The sequence below is a fragment of the Pseudopipra pipra genome, chromosome 1, assembly GCF_036250125.1.
Source record: "Pseudopipra pipra isolate bDixPip1 chromosome 1, bDixPip1.hap1, whole genome shotgun sequence".
Classification (NCBI taxonomy): domain Eukaryota; kingdom Metazoa; phylum Chordata; class Aves; order Passeriformes; family Pipridae; genus Pseudopipra; species Pseudopipra pipra.
Window position 1 is genome coordinate 126,209,567 of NC_087549.1, and position 16,957 is coordinate 126,226,523.

Consider the following 16,957-nt stretch of genomic DNA (forward strand, 5'->3'; position numbering starts at 1 on the left):
AGGGAGTTAAACAGGCAAAAATTATGGAAAAAAAGAAAAGGCTGAAAATAAGCATGCATCTGTTGTGAATCTGGACTGACTCTAAGGTTAAATGATGCCTGCCTTCACCAAATTGCCATGGAAAAATACAAACTGATCATGTTTACAGTAGAATGAAACCTCGTCCTCTTGCTTTGGTACTTCAGTACAATAAAAACTTTGGCTAAAATAAACTGAATTCATATTTGTAAGCTTTATCTTAAGTAAGAAGAATATTCTTAAATGGTGTAAAATGCCATCCTTTTACTGACTTCAGGTAAGTTACGAGGATTTTGCACCACTCAAATGGTGGTCCCCAAGTACGACTATCTGATTTTACTGTAATACGCATGCTGCAAATACGCAAACCACGCACTAGAAAGAACTGATCAAGAATCCTACTTACATTCTGATAAATATTCAGGAAGGTGATCCTTTCAGTCTCCAACATAAGAAGTGAACAAGACTACAAAAGTCCTGAAGAGGAGGAATTGTAAATTGGTTCTTTCAGGTCAATTTTATATGATCTCTTTCCACATAAATTGTAAGTTAAAAAAACCAAAAACAACCCACCACCAAAAGCAAAATACACAAAGTGAATGCAAATAGTAGCCCATACATGAAAATATAGATAATGTTCCAAACTGTGTTGGCTCCAGATGTTTTTATAAGTTAAACAGTTTACTGTTTTCACATATTTAAAACATTCTATTTTTTCACTTGATGTTTATAAGCTTTGGGCAAACTTGCTGGCATTGATTTAAGTTATGCTTTTGTACCACATGTAGGTCAAACACACGTTCTGAAAAAATACAATACGAACAAGAATTCAATCATTAATATTGAGAGGTAATTGTAACTGCTTACATTTTCTTCAGTAATTGTTTCACTGAGACGCTTTGCACTGAAGGTTTAACTAAAAAGTGTATTTTTTTACAAAGAATGGTATCATATAGCCATAGGTATTTGATAACTCTGCACAGAAAGTTTTTGAATCATTTCAGTAAGCATTTGAAGCTGCTTATTTGTCTTAACTTCAGTTGCCTATATTTGCATTCTCCTTTTATAGTTTAAAATGAAAGCATAAAGCTCTGTAGAGAATTGCATTTCCAGTTCTTGTGTGCTTAAAACCTCTTATTAAAGAAGTAATAAGAATACTTGATGTAGGACTTGTGAACTTATTAGGGTACTCAGAAACCCTGGGAAGCACAGTCCCGAATATTCAGATTTGATTATGAAGCTAATGGCAAACACTAAGTTGTGCCATTATAGCTTTGCTATTGCAGTCTTCTTTTTCTTCTTCTTCACCTTTTGGAACCTCTCCTACCTCTCTCTAAAAGGTCCTATTTGGCTCCGTTTCTTATTTCTCTTGGAAACCTAATCTTTCTTCCTCCCCCTCGCACCCTCTCACTTTCTTCATTGTGCTTCAGTTATTTCAATTTTTTTATCGTGTGCGAGAAATCCTGCGTGCCCATGCCCCAGAATTAAGAAAAGGCATTTTTACACCGGCTTGGGTTCGGGACTTCCCCGACCCGTTCGCAGCTGTGGCAGTGTCAGGGCTTCAGCGGCAGCGGCCCTTGAAGGAGGGGTCCTGGCATTCCTGCCCCTCCGTTCCCGGCCTCCTCGACGGGGTCTCGCCCCCGTGGCCGGGGCGGACGGACGGACGGACGGACAGCAGCAGGTTGGAGAGCCGCGGAGGGCAGCGGTGCGGTGCGGGGGGGCCGCGCCGCCGCTCCCCGAGCTCCCACCTGGGGCCGCCCGGCCCGGCCTCGCCGCCCGCCCGCCCCCGCAGCCCTCGGGCCGCCGCTGGCGGAGCCGCTGCGGGCGCGACGCACCGCGCCGGTCGCTGTCTCGCAGTTATTGCTTCATGGCAGCGCCTTGTTTGTGAGGGACAGCAGCACCCCTGTGCTGCCAGCCCGGCGAGTTCCCAAACCCAAGAGGGGTTAAACCATTGAGATTTCTTTGTACTCCTCTCTTCTAATATTAGAGCACATATTGAAACGATAAACACAATGAAAAGCACGAAATATTTCATCAGTGTTGTAACTGTATATTTCCTTTATTCTGAAGAAATATCAAGTTTTGAACGGTGCACAGAGGCAGCAACTTCTGCTTTGGACTCTGCTCTCTTTGTAAAGACTGCGTTGTTACAGTTAAATCTAAAGACAGTTTTTAAAAAGCGTTAGATGTCAGAAAAGGGGGGAAATCTTACCGTCGAAAGACTGCTGCAGGTTCCAGCTCAGTCTGAAACTGCAGAGAAAAGCAGAGCAGCTGCTGAACAAAAGTTTTAGATTTTTTTTTTTTTAGAAAGTCTGCAAAACTAATTTCCCACAAAATAGGACTCAATTTCCGTTTAAGAAACTAGCTCTTGCAAATCTCATACAATTGCTGATTTTTTTCCACTAGCAATTGAAATTCATTTTATCTTTCGCACATGGACCCAAGAATTTACACTTAAATTGCAGAAATGCAATGGTTATCCTTTTTATTATTTTTTTTAATGTTGATTTGAGGGGAGGAGGAGGAGGAAGGTACTTCGAAGGGTAAGAACAAAACCTTTCCATAGTGGGCATCTCTTTGGTCAGTGATTAATAAATGTGTTATCCTGATTTAAACCAGTTATGAGCCGCGTTCATGGCTACAGTTAATTCTGCTACACACAAAAAAAAAAAAAAAAAAGGAAGAAAAAACCAAAAAAAGACAGGCCCACGCTGTCCAGGTTGTCTCTCCTGATCTACTACGGACCGCAACGAAGCAAAGGAAGATACAAGAAATAAAAATTACGGGACTTCTTGTTTTGAAGGGGCAGGGGGCAAGAAGGGAAACTTCTCCTTCCGCAACAAGATTTGCAGGCACGGTGGGCGCCGGTGGGTTCGTTGCAGAACCAGCCCCCGATGCTAGGGAATAGTGTAAAGTGCATGCGGGCAGCCCGGGCAGCGCCGCGCTCACCCCGGGCGCGGGGCCGTGGGCACGGGCGAAGCGGGAGGATGCCCCGCACCCGCACCGGGAGCTGGGCGCGAGGGAGCGGCGTTCGGCCCCGGCCTCGGCCCGCTCAGCTCCTCACGCTGCTCTCGCACCTGGGCGCTCAGGTGAGGCGCTGCCGGACGCCCTCGAGTTCCCGGGGAAATGGGGCGGTGGTGGTTCCCGCACGCCCGCCGGCCGCCCCAGAGTCACCCTCCGTATTTCGCCTCACGTCTTTATTGCGCTCCCCCGCCCGCTGCCCCCGAGGGGCGGCAGCGCCCCGAGCGGTCCGGTCAGCCCCGACGGGGCGGTGATAGCCCTGCGGGGGCCGCACGACGGGGGAACACGGCCGCCCCCCGCCCGGGGAGGGTGCGCGGGCGGCCCCGCCGGCTCCGGGGCAGCCCCGGCGGGTGCCGCGGCGGGAGGCGCTCCCCGGTCCGCCTGGGGGCAGGGAGAGGCGGGCGGGCTGCGCCCCCGCGGAGCCGCCCCCCCGCACGGCCGCGGGTGCCCGGGGCGCGGGCGCGCAGCGCTGCCGCCCCGCTGACGGAGCGACTCGGCGCGGGGACGGCGCTGGCGTTTTGGAGGGAGTTTGCATGTGGTCAGTGCTGTGCTGCTGAGCCAGCCCCCAGCTCACATTACACACTACTGTATTTATAACCTCTCGAAGCTGTTTCCCCCTTCAAGCAGTTCTCTGGGACCACCTTCTATTGGCTTCAACCTCTCCTGCTTCTTGACATCTGAGCAGCTCTGAGAACGGCTCATCTAGGTCCGAGTGTTTATGCAGCGGAGACTGGCCACTAGGGCTAAAGACCTGGATTATCTGAGCTCAGCTGCCTGCTGCAGAGTCTGTCGGTGCCGTTTTGGAAAAAAAATCCCAGCCCCGATCTGTTTACAGTGAAAGTTGACAAAGGGTGGTGAAGTTGGATCTTTCCTAAACTCTCCTGCCTGGAACCTGAGACTTGCATGCCATGGATCACACACTTTTTGGCTGCCTGCGCAGCCCCCATGCCACTGCGCAGAGCTTGCACCCTTTCTCCCAGTCTTCTCTTGCCCTGCATGGAAGATCTGACCACATGTCCTACCCTGATCTGTCTTCTTCTTCTTCCTCTTGCATAATAGCGGGATACCCCAATGAGGAGGGCATGTTTGCCAGCCAGCATCATAGGGGGCACCACCACCACCACCATCACCACCACCATCACCACCAGCAACAGCAGCACCAGGCTTTGCAGACGAACTGGCACATTCCTCAGATGTCGTCTCCTCCTGCCGCGGCCAGGCACAGCCTCTGCCTTCAGCCCGACTCAGGAGGACCCCCGGAGCTGGGCAGCAGCCCCCCTGTCCTGTGTTCGAACTCTTCCAGCCTGGGCACCAACACCCCCACGGGGGCAGCGTGTGCGCCAGGGGACTATGGCAGGCAAGCTCTGTCCCCGGTGGAAACAGAGAAGAGGTCTGGCAAAAGGAAAAGCGACAGCTCAGGTAAAGACTCGCGCGTTCCCCTGCGGGGCGGGATCCCCGGGCGGCGGGTGCCGGGGGGAGGACGCGGTCGGGCCCCTCGTACCCGCCGCCGCTCGGCTCGGCTGGTTCGGCTCGGCCCGGCTCGGCCCAACTTGGCTCGGCCGGCTGGCCCAGCCACGGCCGCCGCCGGGGGCTCGCCTCCGGCTGACACCGGGCTGCCGGGGTCTCTCCTTCCCTCCAACGCACTCTCGGAATCTCCATCACTAACTCAAGCTTTATTTGGGCTACGCGAGGGGAAAATAAAAACAAAAAATCCAACACGTGATAGAGTATGAAATGAAGGTGGTGGTGGTGGGGGGGAGAGTTCCCTATAGCGAAGGAGAGAAACGGTTGTACTTTTCGTGCGGATTCTAGCATCTGGTCCTGCGGCCCCCTCCCCCCTGACCGATACGACACCTCTGCTTCAAAATTCAGGATCCAGCGCGCTCCTTCCCCTCCGCCCCTTCGCCACGGAGCTAACTGCGGCTCCGAGGCGATTGCACAATGCTTGGAAGCGCTGCCTTGGAAGCAGGGATTTGGGAGAGGAGCTGATGCCTCTTTACCCTGTAGGATCTGTGTGATCCTGAATCAAATCCTCAGCGTCTAAAGGGCAAAATTTGGAGTCCGTAAAGCAAACGGGTGTATGGGAGCTTAGGAAAGCTGCTTCATTTCATTTGATTTCAGTTTGCTGGTGGAAGGGGCAGAGGGAAGAAAGGAGCCATCTGATTTTTAAAATCACCATAATTCTTATTTAAAGGTGAACATAAAAACATATAGATCCACAGTCATTCCAGGGCGATGATTTGGCATCATAGAACATGCAAGAAAACTTGACATTACGTCTGCTTTCTAAAGCAGCAAAGCCTGTCAAAGTCCCGCTCTGACAAAAAAAAAAGCCACTCAGCGAAGGCAACCCGACTGATGGGACTTCCGTTAGGGCACACATAAACTGGGGGGGTCACTAGCAATATACTGAGATAGGCAGGAGGCACTTGAAAACGAGAGGGCTCAACAGATTGAAAACTCGAGAGCTGGCGTAGCAAATTGTTTGTTATCGCGGAAGAGAAAGTGAAAGGCTTTTCCAAATATTTATGAAGTTCACAACTGAAACCGTCACCTCTTTCATTCAAAAAGTTGTAAGCTTGGTAAAGTGGTAAGCAACAGAAACGATTTTTAAAAATGATCCTCAAGAATGCCATAATTTCCTTCATTGTCCATTACATTAAAAAGATTTACAGTAGTTTAGAACGTGTTTAACTGAATTTCATCTTATGTAGCGGTATACACACAGAAAACTCCTCCCAAGATTAAAAGCCATATATAGTTAAAACACTGTTGGTAAAATCTATTGTTTTGTCTTCTTTACATTCAGTGACATAAAATGAATTATCTGATTTTGTGATGTGCATCAGGAGTCCCTGTTACTACTGGGAGAATAACTGGATGCCTGTCGGTGTAAGGATTTGTTGTATTTGTCAGTCTATTTAAAGCTAAAGGAAAAAGGGAAATTGGTCCCTTTCACTGTTAGGGAAGTATCTGAATCACTTTCTGTTTATTTAATTTTACAATACAAGCCAAAAAGCACCAGTGGGGAATGTCCTAAACCTTACCCTGAAGTGACTGGAACCTTCCACTGGATTAGTGGACAAGGGTTCGAGCTTAAGCCATGGTTACATTTATCTTGTGCTGTACTCTGATTCTCGGTTTCTAAGACTTTCTGAAGATCAAGGCAGGTAACTATTTCCTTTTCTCTTCCACTAAGAAAAAAATATTATGGCCATTCATACAATTGTGTATCTCTCAAACTGAAAATAGATGTCTTTTGACAACAGCTGAGTAGCTGCTGTATCTTTGTTTTTTCTTCAGGAAAAGCCCGAGTTTTGGACTGAACATTTAAGCCCACCCCTTTATTAATCTTGAACCCTGGTGCTGGATATTTAGTGCCCTTCTAATGTATGGCAGCAAGAACTATTTTTAAGTCACTGTTTCTATATTTGTCGTCCATAATTGCCCCTCAGTTGATTAAAAATCATCTCCTTTATTTCTCATTAATCTGGTTTTTTAAACAAATTACTGTGCTTGAAAGAATTTCATCTATGCCTTCATCATACTTGGAACTACTTCAATAGACATTTGTAAAAAATCCTAATAGTAAATAACTAAGAGGTAAAGAGAGAGAGACTTTAAGTTTCAGTGCCAGCATTCTGAGACAGTTATTAATGCTTTTGATTATTTACACATATATTTCCTCTTCTGAAGTATTTCACTTAAAGCCACAGAATGTTCAGTGTTTTCTTGAGCACTGAATCTGTTCCGCATTTCAGGGCTGCATTAACCTTAGGCTACCCCTTTCTTGCACTACTCTGCTTTTGTTTCTGTATGTTTTAAGATCAGAAACATTGAGTCATAAAGCTGAGTTTGTAGATAGTTTAAATAAAATAAAACACGATCGTTCCTTCTTTAATTTGTCTTTTAAATAAGTAACTGCTGCTCAGCCATGTAGCTACTCTGAAAATTTACCAGCGGGGATACCCCATTTTACTTATTTGTTATGATGGCGGGAGTATAATTTTTTATAATTACAAACAAAGATCCAGAGGGCAAGCAAAATTTCAGATGATCGACTGTGTTTTCCCTTGGACTTCACATATTGGAGGAGAATGGGAGGATACAGAAATATTTTCCTCTATGCTTTTGTTTGGGATTGAGAAAGTGAGGTGAAATGCACTTTCGTGGTAGTTTATAAACTGACTTACAGGTTTTTTTAGCCCTATCCCAGATTTTAAACAGTTTGGGAAGTTCCCTTTGAATATTGGATAGGCTACTACAGAACAGGGTGAAATTTTCAACTGTTCTCGTAAAGGACTGGGAAATACTGCCTACTTAGTCATCGACCCCTGCATGCTACAGTTGTCAGTGTATCCAGGTTTTGTAGTCGCTCTCCCATTATTTGCAGAACATTCCTTTTAACCTGTGTAGGCCTAGAAGTGAGTCAGTAATCTAGACCAGTTTACTGACCAGAAGTGGGCCAGTAAACTCTTCAGGTTGAGGAGTGATATACACAAATCTTTATATATTAACATTTTGCAGTGAGTAATGGTATCTGCACCCTTACCTTTGTAACTTAGCTCTGAGTGTGTCAAGGAAGTAGTAGTAAAAAGACAATACTAAATTTGAGGATAAGTTACAAATAAAATAGCTTATTTTAAAGTGCACTAATGATCAGAATTGTCTGTGTGCTAATGAGGTGCGGATGAAAACCATGCTGAGTGTACACAAAACATATTCCTGGAGTGCTTTGTTGCCTTGTGGTACAAGTTGTTCTATATGGAATATTTTGGATTTTTTAATGCCTTCCCTTCTCATTATTTGCCTGTGAGTTTTGGGGACATTTTATTTCTGTTTATTATAGAGTAGGTTTTTTTTCTCAGATGATGCAGGATACATCAAATGCAAAGTTACTACCGTGATTTCCTAAGTTGCGTTACTGGGATCCAAGGTTTCTTAAAACTTCAGTCAGAAGAAAAGCATATTAATGCCTTTACAGGAAGTGTAATCTAGGTTTACTGAAAAATACGAAAAGAGAGTCAATCTGGTAGCCTTAAGGAAGCCTAAAATGCTACGGTGAAAAAAACATCTGTACTATGCTGAAAAGACCAGGGAGAGGTTGAGTACTGTCAAAGGAGTTCTTAAGCACTACATATAAATACATACAGATAAACATATATTATAAGTAAATTTCATTCCAATTAAAGTCTATTGTATTTAAACACATGTCCACAGGGAGAAAGGCATGGGAAGCCTTTTTATAAAAAAAATAACCACCAGCCAACTTTGACATGGAAAAATGTTATTTGGCACAGATTTCTAAGGAAAGGCTAGCAGACTGTATTTACAATAATATAATCTAGAAACACTTCTGGAAAAGCATTTCAGGAATCCACTATTTCAATAGTTCAATCCTGTGTTTCAATAGCTGTTCTGCTGGGTTTTTTTCATTGACAAATTGCATGAAAAGAAAATAATGCTCTTTTTTCTCCAAAGTTTTAACATTTTATAACTTACCTATTCTCAACATGCAAGCAGTACATCTCTCGGGAATTTATTTTAAACACATCTAAATATCATAAATCATACATTTTTGTTTGAAATGGCCTCTAAAAAGCAGGTCATTTTGATAAATGATTATAAATACTGTGAAATCCTGAGTTTTGAGGACTTCTGATTGGTTTCTGAAACACGTCAGTAAGAAAAATGAGCTGCACACTTGTAGTCAAAAAGCACTGTGTAACTGATTCATCAATATGCCTGTGCTTTTCAGCATGGTTATAAACGGAAGTGAGAAGAAATACATAATAAAGCATAGTTTTCTGGAAAGAGTTAATTTGTTTGGTATCCAGTATAAAAGCATCATTTATGCATTAATAAATAAAAAACCCAAACAAACAAACAAAAAAGCACCTCTATAGGTTTCGTAAATGAAACAATTTAAAAACCTGATGAATAATAATCATAAGTTTAGGAGAAAACTTTCAAGTCTGATTACTTATCAAATGTTAGGCTTACTACTTGCTGAATTGTTTAATACATGAAAACTTGCAAGAAGTTCACTTTTGTTCTCAGGAAATATAATCAGGAATTTTTCTCAGACTAAAATTTTGAATACATTCTCAGAATTCTTTGCCCCGAATCAAAGAGGAAAAAAAAAGAAAAAAGGAAATAAGTATGATTTCTAATTATGCATTTCTGTCTTTTGGTATATATGATTCAGTAAGATTTATACTTTCCCTCCCTCCCTTCCCCCCCTCCCCCTCTCCCCGCCAACCCACCCTTTTAGAAACATCGGGAGCCCAATCCAGACGTTCACTGGAGCACAAATGTTTTTGTAAGAAGGTCCATTGACTCTAGTGGAAGTACTGAAGTGCTCAAGGTTTTTTAAGCCATTGGAGCTTAATTCTGTTACTCTGTTTTAAATTTTGGCCACAGAACTGTAACTCCATGTTATTCTTTTATTATTTGGTAATAAGTACTATCAAGGATTCCGGTCTTCAAAGCAAAGTCACCGAAGAGTCTGGATCAGTGGTACTAGAATCAAATGCAAAAGGAGATATGGATATGGGGACAAAAGATTCAAACATTCTGGCAATATCTGGATAAAATTTCCCTAAAAAAAATTTTAAAAAGCATAGTTGTAGTTATCTTTTAGAATTTTTAAACTTTAATTACATGATAGAGAAAGACAAATGCTTTATAACTCTTGCAGATATTTGTTGATGAACTATTAGGATTGCCTGATTGAAAAATACCAATTGAGCATTATACATATACATTGAATTTTAATTACATTGCTTTAACAACCTAGGATAAAATTTGTCCTAACATATTTAGTGTGACACTTCTCTAGGATTTTGTAAAGTAAGTAATCGGATTCTGATTTTTTTTGTTAGACTTGTTGCCATTTTTAGACATACTAATTATTAGATAGATGCTTTTCAATTGAGTCTGTTAGTCTTCATATAGTTTACCATTTGGAAATATTCTTTAGTGATGCGATGACTTGATATGCGGTATTTCTGAATTCCCCAAGAGAAGGATTAAGCTCTGTGTCTTGAAATTCAAGGGAAGGTGACATTATCTTTGCTACTGTCTGTAATACCCTAGTATTGCTCACTGGATTATTGCTTTCAGCAAAGACACTGTTACTTGACAGTATGAATGGTTTGTTGTAGCATGTTTCTCTTAGTAGCAAAATGTATTCGACCAAGCAATTTTGATAGTCTCCAGAAAGGAAGGGAAATAAATCTGGTTTCATCTGCTAGACTGAGCAAAGTTCAAACCCATCAGTAAAACATAGTTATGGTGGGTTTGGGTCCAGTCCTTAGTTTTACTATGTTACCCTGTCTCCTTGTTCTAATACACTTAAGAATGCAACTTGAAAGGATGCAAAAGGAAAGTCATATTTTTTAAATATAAATACTTGCATATGTCGCTAGTATGATTTCTAACTGAAATAGTGTGGTGTTAGAGAATTTTGATAAACAGTGCTTGAGGCTACTTCATTACATCTGCGCACAGCTGGGCACTGAACCCAGCCTTGTGATTTGTCTCAAGCCTATGCCTTGTCCTTTTATGACTGTTTCCCCAACCTATACAATGGCCATACCAGTGCTTTCTTTCCATTTGCAAAGTACTGTAAGTTCTATTAAATGAAAAGCTTTGCGTGCATACATGCTCTTTTTTCCTAGTAGGCTTTAAAGACTTACAGATCTGCATCACCATTTCTCTGCCAGTGGCAGAGTAGGAGCAAGACAGTGCACAACCACCACGCAGAAAGAACCTTCCTCCCGCTACTCAGCAGGGCAGTCGCGTCACCTTTATCAGCATGAGCTTGTGTGGCTGCATAGGTGTGCACAGCAAGAAGTCACTTGACTTTTGTGCTCGGTGTCTGGGGTCGTCGATGTGTGGGTAGCTGCTTTTCTGTTGTATGTAATGAAAGTCTGAATTCAAAAATAACCTGATGTTGTTGTGCTGGATGCACGCAGTCTAGTCTTGTATTTTAAGTATTTGAGTCACTACAAAAAACCCGCAATTGAAATAAATGGTTTATAAACAGATATGCTAAGGGAAATTTCACCAGGAATGACAAAACTCATACCGATTTTTGGTAGGACCAGATTTTAAATTGTGAGTTCTTATTATAAGCCTAGTTTAACTTGGGAGAAGGAGGTAGACCAGTTAGCCGTACTAATGCTCATGTTTTTTTGTGATATGCTGTCTTGAATTCTTCCACTGGAAAATATGGCAAAGGAAAGCTTATTTAAAAAACCAATGCTGCCATCAGTCTTAGTTTTCTAGCATGTGTTGTCCTTGTTATTTATTAATACATATTGCAAAATCTATGTACTTTGATAAGTTTACCTAAATGATATCCATTTAAAATAACATTTTAATAGACAATAATCTAAATTACACTGATGTTATTAATTTTACTCTGCAAATTTTATGCATATATCTCTAATATCACTAGTGCAGAGTTGCATCAGTGTATCCCAGCATTCAATGAATGATGCAAAGTGGGAAAAAAACCCATTAATGTAATTGGATATAGTAGTAGATGGTTCACTGTAACATATGAAAATTTTCTTCCGAAGTCTTCTACTAAACATTATAAATAGACTACTTGGGCTGTCAAAGTTCTACTTGTTAACATCAGTGATATTAAAGATGTAATGTTCACTGTAGATTAGGGAGGATGTCCTTTATTTTGAGATCTTAGACCTACAGAAGACAGTAACAGAGCTCCTATTCAGAATGTGAGTTTATTTTCTACATGGAAGTGTAAATTTTTAGAAACAGTTTGGATGATAGGTTACTTGGTTGGAAGTTGAGCATATTAGTAAATAGGCATGTGATTTTATGTCAAGAGAAATCTGGAATCATATTTGGAAATTTGTTACTGAATGTTTTATTGTTTAATGATGAATGTAATCACTGAATACTATGCAGTCTGAAGTCTCTGGAGCTTCTTGCTCAATGGAAGAAAGCAGTCTGAACTTTATATTGAAAATTACCTGTGCTGAATAAACCTTGCAGCAGTGGGAAAAGGGGCCTTTAAAACACATGAACAGAAGAAAACATGCATGAAAAATTAATGGTCATGTGAAAGAAAAGTTACCTTGTACTTGAAACTATATGTTCTTTTATACTTCTTTAATAAATGAAAAGAAATAATTGACCAAACAGCAGAAGAAACAACTCTCAAAGGAATGAGTCAAAACTTTTATTTATGATGGAAGAGCATAGTTTTACTAAACCAATAAAAAACAGTGGATTATGAAACGCTGCCTCGAAACCAAGTGACTTTTCTCTTTTCTCTTTTTTCTCTTTTTTCTCTTTTTTCTCTTTTTTCTCTTTTCTCTCTTTTCTCTCTTTTCTCTTTTTCTTTTCTTTTCTCTTTTTCTTTTCTTTTCTTTTCTTTTCTTTTCTTTTCTTTTCTTTTCTTTTCTTTTCTTTTCTTTTCTTTTCTTTTCTTTTCTTTTCTTTTCTTTTCTTTTCTTTTCTTTTCTTTTCTTTTCTTTTCTTTTCTTTTCTTTTCTTTTCTTTTCTTTTCTTTTCTTTTCTTTTCTTTTCTTTTCTTTTCTTTTCTTTTCTTTTCTTTTCTTTTCTTTTCTTTTCTTTTCTTTTCTTTTCTCTTTTCTTCTTTTTTCTTTCTTTCTTTTTCTTTCTTTTTCTTTCTTTCTTTCTTCCTTTCTTTTCTTTCTTTCCTTCTTTCTCTCTCTCTCTTTCTTTTCTTTCTTTTCTTTCTTTCTCCCTCTTTCTGTATCTCTTGTTCTCTCTCTTTCTCTCTCTGTCTCTTCCTTTCTTCCTCCATTCCTTTCTTTTGCTGCTTCTTGGACTAAAGAAAAATTGGTTGATTGAACATTATTTTATAGCAAATAGGATATGAAAAACTAAAACTGAAACAGATTACTTCAAGCTTTTAAAAGTCCTTCTTCCTTCTGCATTCTCTCAGATCTCTAATAGCTATTATTTTTAGCAAGTAAGTCTGAACAAATGCTGCCTTACATAAACTACGTTAGATGCACTTCAGTATCCTCTGTCATTATTTTGAGTTTTAATTCTTAGACTGTTGATCCTATGATGATTGTAGTATGCTTTTAATTTTGTATGTTGGGACATGAATGAAATCTTGGGAAGCTGAAGTGAAAACTAACTATTGAGTGGAGCCAGGACTTCATAGCTGAAGTAGTCATAGTAGTTTGATATGAACGGCCCTGAAGTTAGGTGTATGTTTACACATTTTGGTGAATTGAGGGCATTAGTCACTTAAATTTACCAAGTAGAAAAAACTGTTTCCCACTTTGGTCCTTCTAAAAATAGATACTAAAAAATGTGTTGGACATATGTGGTCTTACAATGTAGCCCCGAAAAGAGTTGAATGAACTGTGGGTTTTTCTACCTGCCAAGCAAAAAATGGCATATTCTAGAAGCACACAATGTATCCTGGGTGTGTATAGGGGCTTCTTTGGAAGGGGGTGTTGTGACATGGGGTGAGTGAGGCTCCTCAGGCACATGGGTCTTGGTAGCTTTTCAAGCCTTTTTTTTTTCATCTGGTGGAGAATACTAGAATGCCGTAGACTTCATAGAATATGTGGACAAGCAAAAACTACCTATTAAAATGTGCTTTTTACTGTAAAAAGAACAGTAGGAACAATGACTAGATGTCTAAAAAGTTCATGAAATATCAGTTGGTTTAGTGAAGAAAAAAGAATTTAGGTCAGATGTGTTGATAAACTATAGGATGACATATTTTGTGAGGCTTTGGTACACTGAGCTGCTAAAAACAGTGTGAATGGAAGCCTGGGCAGCTATAGCAATGTTGACTACTTGAAGATGTCTTGTAAAACTGTGCTTAGAATGCCAAATACTATTTTCTGCATGAAGAAAACAGCAATCTAATGGGGGCTAAGACATGTTCACCCCTTTCAAATTGCTATTTTCTGAACTAGACATTAAAACCTAGTAAAAGTCTTCAAGTCATACTTGCCTTACATAGGGCTTAGGAAGAACTATGAACATTGTAATTCCCTTGCAGTTTGGAATTACTGGTTTGATTGACTCAGAATTGGCATAGTAATATTAAGCTTTTTTTTTCTCCTATATTCTTGTTTTGGGAGGAGCACAATGAACTCAAGCTACAGCTCTGTGTTAAGTCTTTGTGATCCTGAGGACATTAGAACAACATACACTAATAGTCTCACTCGTGGCTCCCTTTATCTCCCTCCCTGCCTCTTTCTTTTTTTACACAAGTCCATTTCTGAAGGAGTGCACGCCTGTATTATCCTTTCAATTTCCATTTATCCTTGCAAAAATGAGCACTTTCTTAATTTCAAAACAAATATACCACCCTCTACCTTAATCAGAGTTCCACTAAATGTAACCTACAACAACTTAAGAACTGCAGGGATCTGCTAAATACAACAGTAGTGTAAGGTAATGTTAATCTGTTAGGCAATGCAAGATGAAACAGTTATGGGTCAGATAAAAATAGAAGGCTTCATTAGCAGTTGTTCATGAGGCATCTTTAATCTGCAGCTTTGTCTTTTCTTGTATTACCATTTTAATTTCCATGATTTGTTCATAACTATTGGGTCAATAAAAAGAGTGACAGTTCTGTCTGTATTATTTGTTTTTTTGTGAAACAATATGTTGTAACTAAAAGTAGCAAATGCAACAACTTAAATTATAAATTAAAAAAAAAGATGTGAACACACACAGGAGAAAAACCTGGAGATGAGTGCAAATAAATTTGATTGGTTTACATTATGAAGAAATATTCTGCCAAACTTTCCCGTAGTTTGGCTTAGCTTTGCATTTTAATTTGTTTACTCCACTCATTCTGACCCCTTTTCTTTTTACACTTCGATGCTACAACTTTATAAGCCAGACATCTTTATTACTTTAATATGAGGGTATGTACAGAAATCTAATGGTATTCAAACCCTATAAAGCTATCTTTATTTCACTGGTTCCAAACTGAAATGTAGACATGCAGAGAAGGCGCCAATTGAATTTGCAGTCTGCTGGCACAAGAAGTATCAGAGATTTAATATTATTGTATTTGCAAACATATCAGGAGAGCTTTGCCAGACATGACACCCAAGCAAAAAATATTTTTGGATAGAGACTGTGTGTTCCCAGCACAGTAGCTAAATGTGTCCAGCCATTTTTAAGTATATTTCATGAAATAAAATTTACAGAATGACCCAGTCCTTCAAAGTTCTTGGGGAAGCCATTTCCTTCCCTCCTGCAAAAGTTACTCGGTGCTTTGCCAGTCTGCATACTGATCCTCTAATTCTGTCAAAGCTTAGGTTACTGTGTATAATTCTTTTGGAATTAACAGTAAAATGTTGAAAAAGTTAAGTACAAGCATGTCAGTTACTACTTTGTCATTGATTCCTTCAGTTTGATGATGTGCAGCTAAGAAATGTTGGTAGTTCCACAACATATGGGTAGATACCATGAAAATATTATTTATGGAGGCTCTGGCTTGCTTTTGTGTTTTACAAGCATGTTTCCACAACTAATTGATAGTTTTAATTCACGCACACACAAACTAAAAGCTGCATCCATGTTTACCTGGAAACATGTGGTTGACTTGTTTATGTAGATAAGTGGAAAGCTTGATGTCTCCATATAGTGGAGACTGGCTACATGTTATTGCTGGCCTATTAATTAAAATAGACTTTGTTAACATATCAGTGGTGTCTTATTACAAAAGGCAGAGGTGAAATCTACAGTGAGCTGGAAATTCAAGAAGTACTGTTCCTATCTGAGGTGTTCATATGAACCTACATGGAGCCTTAATAGTTCAGAAGTTATTTGGAGGGGAGTACATGTTCCCTATATATACCTCTGGAAGAGTATTTCTGAAAGTTTTGGAACTGAAAAAAGTCCAGGGAATGTGTGTATCCTGTTGCACAACAAGCACAAAAAGAAGGTCTCATTAATCAGCCTTTGCACCTTCCCTGCCATATCATTTGATGGCTCATGTACCTCTGCTCTCCCTAAAGCTTTACTTTATGAAGTTAAGGTCGGTTTCTTTGTAAAAGCAGACAGCATTTCCTTTCTTTCTAGATCAAGAGTGCACAGATGTAGGAAAAAAATGCTCACAAAAGAGGCCTGGGGTGAGCACAAAGCATCTTTTACAGGTACAAAACAACTTTGTCCTTGGTTTCCCCGGTGCAAGGCTGTGGGCTGCTGCTTGCGCTGAACAGGGTGAGAACTATGGTTTAGAAGATCTTATTTTGCCATGAGACTTCGCAAGGTTCTTTTTTAGTTTTCTCTCTCAACAGCATGTTTTCAGTCTGTTTTGCAAATGACTTTTATACCACTTAGCAGAACTTGAATCCTGTTTTCCTGCTCTGGCCCTCTCTTGGCTTGTATTTTAATCCTGCCAAAACCAAACCTGATGAAATGATCCTACCTTTCAGTCATATCCTTTAGAAATTTCCTTCCTAGAATCATTCTTCTGGTTCCAGCTTATCCTCTTAAATTTACTTCCCTGCAAGGCGTTGCCCAACTCCTCAGCCAGTGTTTTGGATTCTGTTTCTTATCTACTTCAGTTTTTTTCTCTATGTTGTCTTAATTGTGTTCTTCCTTTTTCCATTCCCACTCTTTGTCTTTGGTTTGTCTCATGTACATGCAAGAAACATCTAAAAGCAATATTCTGTCACTACCCATGGTCATAAACCCCTCATCTCCTTTACTGTGAGCTTATTTTTGGCAACCATAGGTTGCAGTGTGTAAGAAAAGTGTGCAAGACTGTGAATGAACTGGGAGGGGGGAAGAGATGTGTTTTATGTGGTCTCTCTTGAGGTTTCAACTCCATAAAGGTGTGCACCACAAAGCAGATTCTGTAAACAGCTGTAGAGAAATCAAGCGTGACCCAGAGATGACAATGCTGATGTTTAATATCTAA

The 16,957-nt window shown here is 40.4% G+C and overlaps 1 protein-coding gene and 1 long non-coding RNA gene across 2 annotated transcripts in view; one reads left to right on the forward strand and one right to left on the reverse strand.

The window, feature by feature from the left end:
* LOC135424634 (uncharacterized) overlaps positions 1–2,303 on the reverse strand; it is a 29,668-nt gene extending 27,365 nt beyond the window's left edge. The window contains exons 1-2 of the long non-coding RNA XR_010435297.1: positions 2,231–2,303; positions 425–495 (exon numbers count right to left, since the gene is read on the reverse strand). This is a non-coding gene — a long non-coding RNA (uncharacterized LOC135424634). The remainder of the gene's footprint in view (positions 1–424; positions 496–2,230) is intronic.
* Positions 2,304–3,483: 1,180 nt separating this feature from the next.
* MEOX2 (mesenchyme homeobox 2) overlaps positions 3,484–16,957 on the forward strand; it is a 54,517-nt gene continuing 41,043 nt past the window's right edge. Inside the window, exon 1 of the mRNA XM_064676087.1 lies at positions 3,484–4,458. Within this exon, the coding sequence (XP_064532157.1) occupies positions 3,948–4,458 (511 nt within the window). The 5' untranslated portion in view covers positions 3,484–3,947. The remainder of the gene's footprint in view (positions 4,459–16,957) is intronic.